This window comes from Schistocerca cancellata, chromosome 10, assembly GCF_023864275.1.
Source record: "Schistocerca cancellata isolate TAMUIC-IGC-003103 chromosome 10, iqSchCanc2.1, whole genome shotgun sequence".
Classification (NCBI taxonomy): domain Eukaryota; kingdom Metazoa; phylum Arthropoda; class Insecta; order Orthoptera; family Acrididae; genus Schistocerca; species Schistocerca cancellata.
The window spans coordinates 19,006,854-19,019,989 of record NC_064635.1 but is presented as its reverse complement, the minus strand read 5'-3'; the positions used below and the strand labels follow the sequence as shown (position 1 = coordinate 19,019,989).

Genomic DNA, 13,136 nt, shown 5'->3' with positions numbered 1-13,136 from the left:
TTGATCATTTTGGCGTAGACGGTACTGGTAACTACGGACAAGTGGATACCAATTAGATCCGTTGGTGGTATTTTAACCTCATCGCGAATAAATCGGTCTACCTCCAGGGCCTCGGGTCGGGCGAAGTCGGAACAAAAGTTGAAACGTAATGTCTTCTTCCGATAGTTGTGCGCCACGGTGGTCTAGAAGGGAAAACGGCACTGACAGCGGCCGAAGTAAACACAAACACACCGTGCGCGCGTCGCCCGCAGCGCTCTGGCGCGTGACCGCCTCGCAGCACTGCCGGCGGCAGACTGCCCACCTGAGCTACCGAAGCACGACTCACGCCCCGTCCTCACAGCTTTACTTCTGCCAGTACCTCGTCTCCTACCTTCCAAACTTTACAGCAGCTCTCCTGCGAATCTTGCAGAACCAGCACTCCTGAAAGGAAGGATACTGCGGAGACAGCCTGGGGGATGTTTCCAGAATGAGATTTTCACTCTGCAGCGGAGTGTGCGCCGATATGAAATTTCCTGGCACGATAAAACTGTGAGTTCGAGTCTCGGTCGGGCACACAGTTTTAAGCTGCCAGGAAGTTTCATATCAGCGCACACTCCGCTGCAGAGTGAAAATCTCATTCTGGAAGTTGCTTCGTGCACGACACGGAGTGCTATTTATCTGACTGCTTCAAGAAATTTGCGTACTTTTAATTAAATTATTAAAGTAATTAAACTAATATTTTCGAGCTCCGTTTTATTTTGTAAATGGTTAGGAAGGGCTTGGGCTGGTGGCGACCCTGAATTTCTGAATTTTTATCATTATTAAAGCAGCTAGAAATGCAAGTAACGCATATGGCTCGACGAGAAACGTCGTAAAGATAGTAGTACGTTACAACGTTTTGCAGGACACACTGACGTGTTGATACCCTACAAGATCCTCCAGTATCGGTCCATCGCGGTGGGTGCGATGCTTCGCCTGATAACGAGCTGGACGCTGGGACGCTGGAGCCTCGGCTACGAGGGCTGCGACGACGGCCTGGCTGCTCTCGCCGGCCTCACCGACGCCACGGCCAGCGACCAGCTCGCCACGGACCTCGCGTGCTTCGTCGCTGCCGACTGCATCGACTCCTGCTCTGCGCCGGGGTACGTACGCCACTGAGAGCCCCAACCACCAATCTTACGTCTACTACTCTTGTACTCTTCTTACATTTGTTCTTACACTGCCATTCACACTTCCTATACCTCGAGACAACATTCCATTAGAACTACTGACGGCCTTGGCTGAGAGCCAGTCCTGACAAAACTCTACCATCTAGTGAGCAAGATGTATGAGACAGGCAAAATTCCCTGCGACTTCAATAAGAATATAATTCCAATCCCAAAGAAAGCAGGTGTTAACAGATGTGAAAATTACCTAACTATCAGTTTAATAAGTCACAGCTGCAAAATGCTAACGCGAATTGTTTACAGTCCAATGGAAAAACTGGTAGAAGTCGACTTCGGGGAAGATCAGTTTGGATTCCGTAGAAATGTTGGAATACGTGAGGCGATACTGACCTCACGACTTATCTTAGAAGAAAGATTAAGGACAGGCAAACCTACGTTTCTAGCATTTGTAGACTTAGAGAAAGCTTTTGACAATGTTCACTGGAATACTCTCTTTCAAATTCTAAAGGTGGCAGGGGTAAAATACAGGGAGCGAAAGGCTATTTACAATTTGTACAGAAACCAGATGGCAGTTATAAGAGTCGAGGGATATGAAAGGGAAGCAGTGGTTGAGAAGGGAGTACGACAGGGTTGTAGCCTCTCCCCCATGTTATTCAATCTGTATATTGAGCAAACAGTAAAGGAAACAAAAGAAAAATTCGGAGTAGGTATTAAAATCCATGGAGAAGAAATAAAAACTTTGAGGTTCGCCGATGACATTGTAATTCTATCAGAGACAGCAAAGGACTTGGAAGAGCAGTTGAACAGAATGGACAGTGTCTTGAAAGGAGGATATAAGATGAACATCAACAAAAGCAAAACGAGGATCATGGAATGTAGTCGAATGAAGTTGGGTGATGCAGAGGGAATTAGATTAGGAAATGAGGCGCTTAAATTAGTAAAGGAGTTTTGCTATTTGGGGAGCAAAATAACTGATACTGGTCGAAGTAGAGAGGATATAAACCGTAGACTGGCAATGGCAAGGAAAGCGTTTCTGAAGAAGAGAAATTTGTTAACATCGAGTATAGATTTAAGTGTGAGGAAGTCGTTTCTGAAAGTATTTGTATGGTGTGTAGCCTTGTATGGAAGTAAAACATGGACGATAAATAGTTTGGACAGGAAGAGAATAGAAGCTTTTGAAATGTGGTGCTACAGAAGAATGCTAAAGATTAGATGGGTATATCACTTTACTAATGAGGAGATATTGAATACAATAGGGGAGAAGAGGAGACAACTTGACAAGAAGAAGGGACCGGTTGGTAGGGCACCTTCTGAGGCATCAAGAGATCACAAATTTAACATTGGAGGGCAGTGTGGAGGGTAAAAATCGTGTAGGGAGACCAAGAGATGAATACATTAAGCAGATTCAGAAGGATGTAGGTTGCAGTAGGTACTGGGAGATGAAGAAGCTTGCACAGGATAGAGTAGCATGGAGAGCTGCATCAAACCAGTCTCAGGACAGACGACCACAACAACATACCTCGAGACTAATATCTGACATCGAACAGATACCCTAGGCGAGAGCATGCCAAAATCTTGTAGAACTGTCTCTAGAAAGTCTCTTCGTGTTTGCTGCCGGATCCCAAAATCAACTTGACTCGATATTTCGGCGGTTCAACTGGTCGCCATCTTCAGGAGAATGCTTCTTCTGCTGATGAGTCCCGCTGAGAACTGACGCCAGGCTGCAAATCGACGTCCTATATAGGCCACCGCTCAGTACACGGCGCATGCGCCGCCCATCACGGTTGCTGCCCTCCAAGACACGGAGGTGGCGCCGCCCTTGGTGGAACACTGCTGGCAGCGATATATCGCATTCAGGGCCGCACCGAAGAACGTTCAGTTTCGATGCGAGACAATAGGATTCCACGTCTTGCTAAGAGGGAACCCATTATCTCTTTTGATTAAGGGGGAGGACGTCAAACGGACCGACTTCGGGAAGGAGAGGCAACACAGGACATTTTTATCTGCACTGTCTATACTTTTACAAATAAATTCAAATAAATTCATAAAACTTTGTCAGCATCACCACTAAGGATTCAGGATTCACACTCAGAGCAGTGAAAGTTCAAAAACACGAAAAAATTTAGTTTTTTAAATGTGAAATTTCATGATTTTTTTCACTTACTGTTGGCTGCATTTGTTGCTATAGGTACACTTTTCTTCATAAGTAAGGGAGATTCTTCGATGAGTTTTGCACAGCTTGCAAACCGTACTGACAGGTGTATGAAACTCTTGAATTTATGGAAAAATGAATGGGCTGTTACATTTTAAACTTTGTGTTTAGAGAAAACTGGAATTTTATACTTAATTATCTCAATTTTTACCACAGTTTTTAACAGATTTGGAAAATTCTAGAGTTTCATACACCTGTAAGTATGGTTTGTATTATGTGCAAAATTCATCGAAGAATCTCTCTTACTTACGAAGGAAAGTGTACCTACAGCAACAAATGCACCAATACCAAGTGAAAAAATGATGAAATTTCACATGTAAAAAAAAATTTGTTTCGTTATGTTATGGAACTTCCTCTGCTGTGAGTGTGAAACCTGAATCCTTCCTGGTCATGCTAACAAAGTTTTATGAATTCATTTGCAAACGTATAGACAGTGTATATTAAAATGTCCTGTGGTGCCTCTCCTGCTCCAAGTCGGCCCGTTTGACGTCCTATCCCCCTCAAATTATCCGACAACCTAATTTCAATCGCCTCTTTGTAGACACTGTTCCAGAAACCGGAAATGTTGGCAACTACGACAGTTTCATCAATTTTCACACTGTGTCCCTCATTTAGGCAGTGTTCTGCTACCACCGATTTAACTGCCTCGTATGACGGCGATGTTCCACACACCTGTCATGCACTGTGTGAGTCGAACGGCCAATGTAAGCCTTCCCACATTGACACGGAATTTTGTACACACCAGGTTTCCTAAGCCCCAAATCATCTTTCACATGAAACATCCCCTTAGAAAAATTTATGAATGATTGTGCTGATAAACCCCTTACGTTATTTGATTTTCAAACAGCTGAGCAGAAGTAAACGTACTCAGACATTTCACTCTTTACTTATTCCGATCAACACTAAAATGACACACAATATTTTTAGCGCAACGCAATCTGACTTTCAATAATACCTACAAAAGAATTCCCCTTACTAACAATAACCTATACCTTTCATGAATCACTTACCTCACAAAAATCTTCGTTACTCGAACTACTGCATTACAGCGAGCGCCAATACTGCCAGCTAAATAAAAGATTCTAACTACTGAAGTCACTAACTACCGATAGGCATAGTTGGCAAATGAAAGATTTTGATAGAGAACAAACAATGTTGTTGTTGTTGTGGTCTTCAGTCCTGAGACTGGTTTGATGCAGCTCTCTATGCTACTCTATCCTGTGCAAGCTTCTTCATCTCCCAGTGCCTACTGCAACCTACATCCTTCTGTATCTGTTTAGTGTATTCATCTCTTGGTCTCCCTCTACGATTTTTACCCCCCACGCTGCCCTCCAATACTAAATTGGTGATCCCCTGATGCCTCAGAACATGTCCTACCAACCGATCCCTTCTTATGGTCAAGTTGTGCCACAAACTTCTCTTCTCCCCAATCCTATTCAATACTTCCTCATTAGTTATGTGATCTACCCATCTAATCTTCAGCATTCTTCTGTAGCACCACATTTCAAAAGCTTGTATTCTCTTCTTGTCCAAACTATTTATCGTCCATGTTTCACTTCCATACATGGCTACACTCCATACACCTTCAGAAATGACTTCCTGGCACTTAAATCTATACTCGATGTTAAAAAATTTTTCTTCAGAAACGCTTTGATTGCCATTGCCAGTCTACATTTTATATCCTCTCTACTCCCACCATCATCAGTTATTTTGCTCCCCAAATAGCAAAATTCCTTTACTACCTTAAGTATTTCATTTCCTGATCTAATTCCCTCAGCATCACCCGACTTCATTCGACTACATTCCATTATCCTCGTTTTGCTTTTGTTGATGTTCATCTTATATCCTCCTTTCAAGACAGTGTCCATTCCATTCAACTGCTCTTCCAAGTCCTTTGCTGTCTCTGACAGAATTACAATGTCATCGGCGAACCTCAAAGTTTTTATTTCTTCTCCATGGATTTTAATACCTACTCCGAATTTTTCTGTTGTTTCCTTTACTGTTTGCTCAATATACAGATTGAATAACATGGGGGAGAGGCTACAACCCTGTCGTACTCCCTTCTCAACCACTGCTTCCCTTTCATATCCCTCGACTCTTATAACTGCCATCTGGTTTCTGTACAAATTGTAAATAGCCTTTCGCTCCCTGTATTTTACCCCTGCCACCTTTAGAATTTGAAAGAGAGTATTCCAGTGAACATTGTCAAAAGCTTTCTCTAAGTCTACAAATGCTAGAAACGTAGGTTTGCCTGTCCTTAATCTTTCTTCTAAGATAAGTCGTGAGGTCAGTATTGCCTCACGTATTCCAACATTTCTACGGAATCCAAACTGATCTTCCCTGAGGTCGGCTTCTACTAGTTTTTCCATTCGTCTGTAAAGAATTCGTGTTAGTAGTTTGCAGCTGTAGCTTATTATACTGATGGTTCGGTAATTTTCACATCTGTCAACACATGCTTTCTTTGGGATTGGAATTATTATATTCTTCTTGAAGTCTGAGGGTATTTCGCCTGTATCATACATCTTGCTCACCAGATGGTAGAGTTTTGTCAGGACTGGCTCTCCCAAGGCCGTCAGTAGTTCAAATGGAATTGTTGTCTACTCCGAGGGCCTTGTTTCGACTCAGGTCTTTCAGTGCTCTGTCAAACTCTTCACGCAGTATCGCATCTCCCATTTCATCTTCATCTACATCCTTTTCCATTTCCATAATATTATCCTCAAGTACATCGTCCTTGTATAGACCCTCTATATACTCCTTCCACCTTTCTGCTTTCCCTTCTTCGCTTAGAACTGGTTTTCCATCTGAGCTCTTGATGTTCATACAAGTGGTTCTCCTATCTCCAAAGGTCTCTTTAATTTTCCTGTAGGCAGTATCTATCTTACCCCTAGTGAGATAAGCCTCTACATCCTTACATTTGTCCTCTAGCCATCCATGCTTAGCCATTTTGCACTTCATGTCGATCTCATTTTTGAGACGTTTGTATTCCTTTTTGCCTGCTTCATTTACTGCATTTTTATAATTTATCCTTTCATCAATTAAATTCAATATTTCTTCTGTTACCCAAGGATTTCTACCAGCCCTCGTCTTTTTACCTACTTGATCCTCTGCTGCCTTCACTACTGCATCTCTCAAAGCTACCCATTCTTCTTCTACGGTATTTCTTTCCCCCATTCCTGTCAATTGTTCCCTTATACTCTCCCTGAAACTCTGTACAACCTCTGGTTCTTTCAGTTTATCCAGGTCCCATCTCCTTAAGTTCCCACCTTTTTGCAGTTTCTTCAGTTTTAATCTACAGGTCATAACCAATAGATTGTGGTCAGAGTCCACATCTGCCCCTGGAAATGTCTTACAATTTAAAACCTGGTTCCTAAATCTCTGTCTTACCATTATATAATCTATCTCATAGCTTTTAGTATCTCCAGGGTTCTTCCATGTATACAACCTTCTTTCGTGATTCTTAAACCAAGTGTTAGCTATGATTATGTTGTGCTCTGTGCAAAATTCTACCAGGCGGCTTCCTCTTTCATTTCTTAGCCCCAATCCATATTCACCTACATGTATTTACCTTGTATTCACCTTAATAGTGTCATAATACACTCCTGGAAATTGAAATAAGAACACCGTGAATTCATTGTCCCAGGAAGGGGAAACTTTATTGACACATTCCTGGGGTCAGATACATCACATGATCACACTGACAGAACCACAGGCACATAGACACAGGCAACAGAGCATGCACAATGTCGGCACTAGTACAGTGTATATCCACCTTTCGCAGCAATGCAGGCTGCTATTCTCCCATGGAGACGATCGTAGAGATGCTGGATGTAGTCCTGTGGAACGGCTTGCCATGCCATTTCCACCTGGCGGCTCAGTTGAACCAGCGTTCGTGCTGGACGTGCAGACCGCGTGAGACGACGCTTCATCCAGTCCCAAACATGCTCAATGGGGGACAGATCCGGAGATCTTGCTGGCCAGGGTAGTTGACTTACACCTTCTAGAGCACGTTGGGTGGCACGGGATACATGCGGACGTGCATTGTCCTGTTGGAACAGCAAGTTCCCTTGCCGGTCTAGGAATGGTAGAACGATGGGTTCGATGACGGTTTGGATGTACCGTGCACTATTCAGTGTCCCCTCGACGATCACCAGTGGTGTACGGCCAGTGTAGGAGATCGCTCCCCACACCATGATGCCGGGTGTTGGCCCTGTGTGCGTCGGTCGTATGCAGTCCTGATTGTGGCGCTCACCTGCACGGCGCCAAACACGCATACGACCATCATTGGCACCAAGGCAGAAGCGACTCTCATCGCTGAAGACGACACGTCTCCATTCGTCCCTCCATTCACGCCTGTCGCGACACCACTGGAGGCGGGCTGCACGATGTTGGGGCGTGAGCGGAAGACGGCCTAACGGTGTGCGGGACCGTAGCCCAGCTTCATGGAGACGGTTGCGAATAGTCCTCGCCGATACTCCACGAGCAACAGTGTCCCTAATTTGCTGGGAAGTGGCGGTGCGGTCCCCTACGGCACTGCGTAGGATCCTACGGTCTTGGCGTGCATCCGTGCGTCGCTGCGGTCCGGTCCCAGGTCGACGGGCACGTGCACCTTCCGCCGACCACTGGCGACAACATCCATGTACTGTGGAGACCTCACGCCCCAGGTGTTGAGCAATTCGGCGGTACGTCCACCCGGCCTCCCGCATGCCCACTATACGCCCTCGCTCAAAGTCCGTCAACTGCACATACGGTTCACGTCCACGCTGTCGCGGCATGCTACCAGTGTTAAAGACTGCGATGGAGCTCCGTATGCCACGGCAAACTGGCTGACACTGACGGCGGCGGTACACAAATGCTGCGCAGCTAGCGCCATTCGACGGCCAACACCGCGGTTCCTGGTGTGTTCGCTGTGCCGTGTGTGTGATCATTGCTTGTACAGCCCTCTCGCAGTGTCCGGAGCAAGTATGGTGGGTCTGACACACCGGTGTCAATGTTTTCTTTTTTCCAGTTCCAGGAGTGTATATATATCAGTTCATGACATCCAGTCTTACAAATTTACTGTCTCTGATGGACACACGTCCAGATCGTCTGCTCTCAAAATACCAGCCACAGACTGCACACAGCAAGCACAGCCAGTGATTTTCATACAGAGCGCTACGTGGCGTTACCAATACAAAAACCTAAAGAGCCTACTGACACCTAAACAGCCTACTTACACACAGAGCCGAGTAGTGCCCTTATCTTAGAAGCTGGACGGAACACACTCTAATGTGTGTGCTTAAATGAGGGACACAGTATTAAATTTGATGAAACTGTCGTAGTTGTCAACATTTCCAGTTTTTGGAACAGTGTCTATAAAGAGGCGATTAAAAATAAGGTTGGCGGATAATTTAATCAGCAGTGACAATGGGTTCCCTCTTAGCAAGACGTGGAATCCTGTATTGTCTCGCATCGAAATTGAACCTTCTTCGGTGCAGCCCTGAGTGCGATATATCGCTGCCAGCAGTGTTCCGCTAAGGGCGGCGCCACCTCCCTGTATTGGAGGGTAACAACCGTGATGGGCGGCGCATGCGCCGTCTACTGAACGGTGGCCTATACAGGACGTCGATTTGCAGCCTGGCGTCAGTTCTCAGCGGGACTCATCAGCAGAAGCAGCATTCTCCTGAAGATGGCGAACAGTTGGATCGCAGAGATATCGAGTCAAGTTGATTTTAGGATCCGGCAGCAAACCCGAAGAGACTTTCAAGACTTACTACGCCGGGGAAGCCTACATAATCAGAACTGACTCTAGCCTTGATGATGTCATCAGTTCGCGCGAGGAAGAGCATCCAACAGGTTTCAGATACGCTACAGCCAGCTGAGGCCGTTCCCTGATGGTTTGAACCCTTAGAGGCACCGAACTGCAGGGGCGTTGAGTCGTATGTTTCAGCCGCTTTTCCAATTAGTCTCAGAGATCGTCGATGGCATTAGATCAGGTGATACTGTATGCCAGTCGAGATGAGATAGGGTACTTGAGTGTTTGTCAAACCAGCAACGTAGTCCGCTTTTCTCATCTTGCAAAATGGGACGCCGTATCTCCCACGGGGAAGTGCTTGAGAAGCAATAATTGTGACCTGGTAGTTGAGGGAGGGCAGGATTCGGTTACGATTGTGGACGGGGACAAAATCAGTCATTATTGGTTGCCCTTTACAGTTACACACAATCTGTTTTCAATCAGAAATTCCCGGGTCAACAGTAAATTAAAAAATACCACACGTTATTAATGAGAGAATAAACAACAGTGTAAATAATAGTGTTTTCAGTGAGTTACAATGTAGCAAATCACCATTAAATACAGATACAACAGATAATGATTTAAAAGCAAGCCCCTGTGATCTGCACAGAAGGCCTTACTCGCCAGGAATGGCAATAAATTAAGAATTGTTTATAACTCGCTGCAACTTGCAAATTACAGGTATTGAAATATTAAAGGCAAGTCGCCACAAAAACAGCAGACGGCATCAGATGCCAAGAATGGCAGTACTGCGTAAATACAAATACCAAATTAGAATTTTAAGGCAACCGACCTTAATCACTGCTGAAGGTCTTACACGCCAAGAATGACAATAAATGAAGAATTGTTTAAGAACTCGCTGCAATTTACAACTTACAGGTATTTAAATATAAAGGTAAGTCGACACGAACACAGCAAAAGGCATCAGACGCTAGGAATGGCAGTAATTAAGGTTTTAAGACTTACTGCTAAAATACAAATACCGAATTAGAATTTTAAAGCAAATCACCACAATCACGGCTGATTGCCTTAACGCTAGGAACGGCAATAATACAAAAAATTGAAACCTGCTGTAAAACAGCAAATAGCAAAATTTAATTAAAAAAAACAAGCAACTGATGCCGACGGTGCTCCAGGAATCAACCTCTGAGGAGGTCCGGCAACAAACACTTTCGCGAGCGATAAGATAGGCAGCCAAGAGTTGCATTCACTGTACAAGATGGTAACTCACACTAGTGGCAGTCTAACGAATGACTAATGATAATCTTGCTGAAGCTACCTGACGCCCGATAAATCAAATGCAACGATGGAACAATACGCAAAAGCCGGAACCGGCGGTCGAGAAAGGAATCACTACCAACAGTGTAGAAGAATCACCAACCGGCCTACAATCAAGAAAGCTGTCATAGCTACACTCCTTACCGGACAGCAGCAGCAAGCCGACAAAATGTACGCTGCCGTTACATACACTAACCCGCTGGGCAGGTAACTAGGGCGTTAGAGGCCACCACGCAAGAAAAATTGCCGTTGGTTGAACTTAACAAATTGTAAGAGGTTGAACGCAGTAAATAGTAATAAGAAGTCGAGGAAAGCTAATCAGATCCGCCTTCCCCAAGCACTCCACTCGCCGACGCTAAGAGCAGCAACACGAATCCAAGTCACTGGAGAATCGCGAGATGTCACAATGGTGGAGGTTGCTCTACTTGGAATGAAATGCACTCATCTTAAAGCTTGCTGGATCCAGTTTACGACGAGGTCGTGCACTCTGGTGACCACAACCCTTCCATCCAGCAGTCTACATCTACATCTACATTTATACTCCGCAAGACATCCAACAGTGTATATCGGAGGGCACTCCACGTGCCACTGTCATTACCTCCCTTTCCTGTTCCAGTCGCGTATGGTTCGCGGGAAGAACGACTCCCGGAAAGCCTCCGTGCGCGCTCGAATCTCTCTAATTTTACATTCGTGATCTCCTCGGCAGGTATAAGTAGGGGGAAGCAATATATTCGATACCTCATCCAGAAACGCACCCTCTCGAAACCTGGACAGCAAGCTGCACCGCAATGCAGAGCGCCTCTCTTGCAGAGTCTGCCACTTGAGTTTGCGAAACATCTCCGTAACGCTATCACGCTCACCAAATAACCCTATGACGAAACGCGCCGCTCTTCTTTGGATCTTGTCTATCTCCTCTGTCAACCCGACCTGGTACGGATCCCACACTGATGAGCAATACTCAAGTATAGGTCGAACGAGTCTTTTGTAAGCCACCTCCTTTGTTGACGGACTACATTTTCTAAGGACTCTCCCAATGAATCTAAACCTGGCACCCATCGTACCAACAATTAATTTTATATGATCATTCCACTTCCAAATCGTTCCGCACGCATACTCCCAGATATTTTACAGAAGTAACTGCTACCAGTGTTTGTTCCGCTATCATATAATCATAAAATAAAGGATCCTTCTTTCTATGTATTCGCAATACATTACATTTGTCTATGTTAAGGGTCAGTTGCCACTCCCTGCACCAAGTGCCTATCCGCTGCAGATCTTGCTGCATTTCGCTGCAATTTTCTAATGCTGCAACTTGTCTGTATACTACAGCATCATCCGCGAAAAGCCGCATGGAACTTCCGACACTATCTACTAGGTCATTTATATATATTGCGAAATGTCCATGCGTGCCGCCAGCCGTCACAGCGTCTTCTGGCACTGCGCGGACCTGGCTCCTCCTGAGTCCCCAACCGAACTCGCCCACTCACACGACCCGGGAAAGCAACGACGTCGTCCCAAACATAGGGCTCAATAATAAAACGGAGGTAATCGAGAACAGGTGTTTATTCGGACCACAGTAGAGAAATTTAATAACCAAGGAAAAATTCTCTTCAACAAAAAACTATTACAACTTCTGATACAGGCCTGGAACATTGCATAAACGTAGAGAGACCCGAAGACTGTGCCACTGACAGTCGCTAAAGACAGAGCTGAGCGTTCGGCATTGTTGGCCGACAGGTACGTCTCGCGGTGTCGATGGAAAGTCGTTGGTCCCACTGCGGCGGCTTCCGACCGGGCTCTGCCTGGTGGGCTGCTGAGAACCGGCGCAGTGACTGGCCCAGAGCTCCTGTGCCGCCGACTGCCGACTTGATGGGTTGCGCCGGGCTGTGTACCCGGGACACGGGAGGTCCAGTTCCGCACACGTGACGTGGCCGAGGAAATAGGTCCCTGGCTCGGAGGACCTCTGGCGACGATTTTCTTGCCGCCTGTCGTCCTTGTTCGACGCTGGCCGGGGAGGCTACGCCTTGCACGTATGCAACCCCGTAATGCTTCAGTGTCTAAGGGGTTGTCGGTCTCTTTAGGCGAACGTAGGGTACATGGCAGCATATTCGTCATAAAAATGTAGGAGGTAGAACGCCTTCCGTAGAATGTGTAAGTAGCGTGAAGCGCACTTTGAATGTATCCCGATGGCTGAAAGAGCCACGCGCACTTTTAATACAAAAATGCTATCAGACATTGAAATCAGCATAAAAGATTTGGTCGCCACCAACGCTAGCCACACAACAAATAAGAGGTTGCGCTGAGTTGGATAATTATTTAATTTATTCATAAGAAAACTCACAAAAGTACATTCATTGTAAAGTAAGTGATAAAAATGGAATGTAATTATTAATATGATCCACGCATTGTACAGGTCAATCAAATATTGAATAAAGTAAAGAGTGCGGGAATACTGTGCATAAGGCAGCTTGCAGCAACATTGCTGGAAACAAGATCTATTCCAGAGCATTTGTTTTAAATAAGAATAGGTCACTAATTATTGGACCTGTGCACATGGAAACGCTATGGATGGGCTAACAAGGAAAACAACACGGTAAATGGCGTAGTTAACTGAGACGTGGCATCGGTACACTGGATAAGATTGGAGGCAAAATTATTTATTCCTTAAAACATTGATGTAATGCATCTATAGACTGCTGTTGCCTGGTAACTAAGTACAATTGCTTGTGAC

The 13,136-nt window shown here is 45.3% G+C and overlaps 1 protein-coding gene across 1 annotated transcript in view; it reads left to right on the top strand.

Annotated features, from left to right (window-relative positions):
• The window catches only part of LOC126106800 (uncharacterized), a 119,578-nt gene that overhangs the window by 31,513 nt on the left and 74,929 nt on the right, over nucleotides 1–13,136 (top strand). Inside the window, exon 2 of the mRNA XM_049913191.1 lies at nucleotides 884–1,121. Coding sequence (XP_049769148.1) covers nucleotides 884–1,121 — 238 coding nt within the window. The remainder of the gene's footprint in view (nucleotides 1–883; nucleotides 1,122–13,136) is intronic.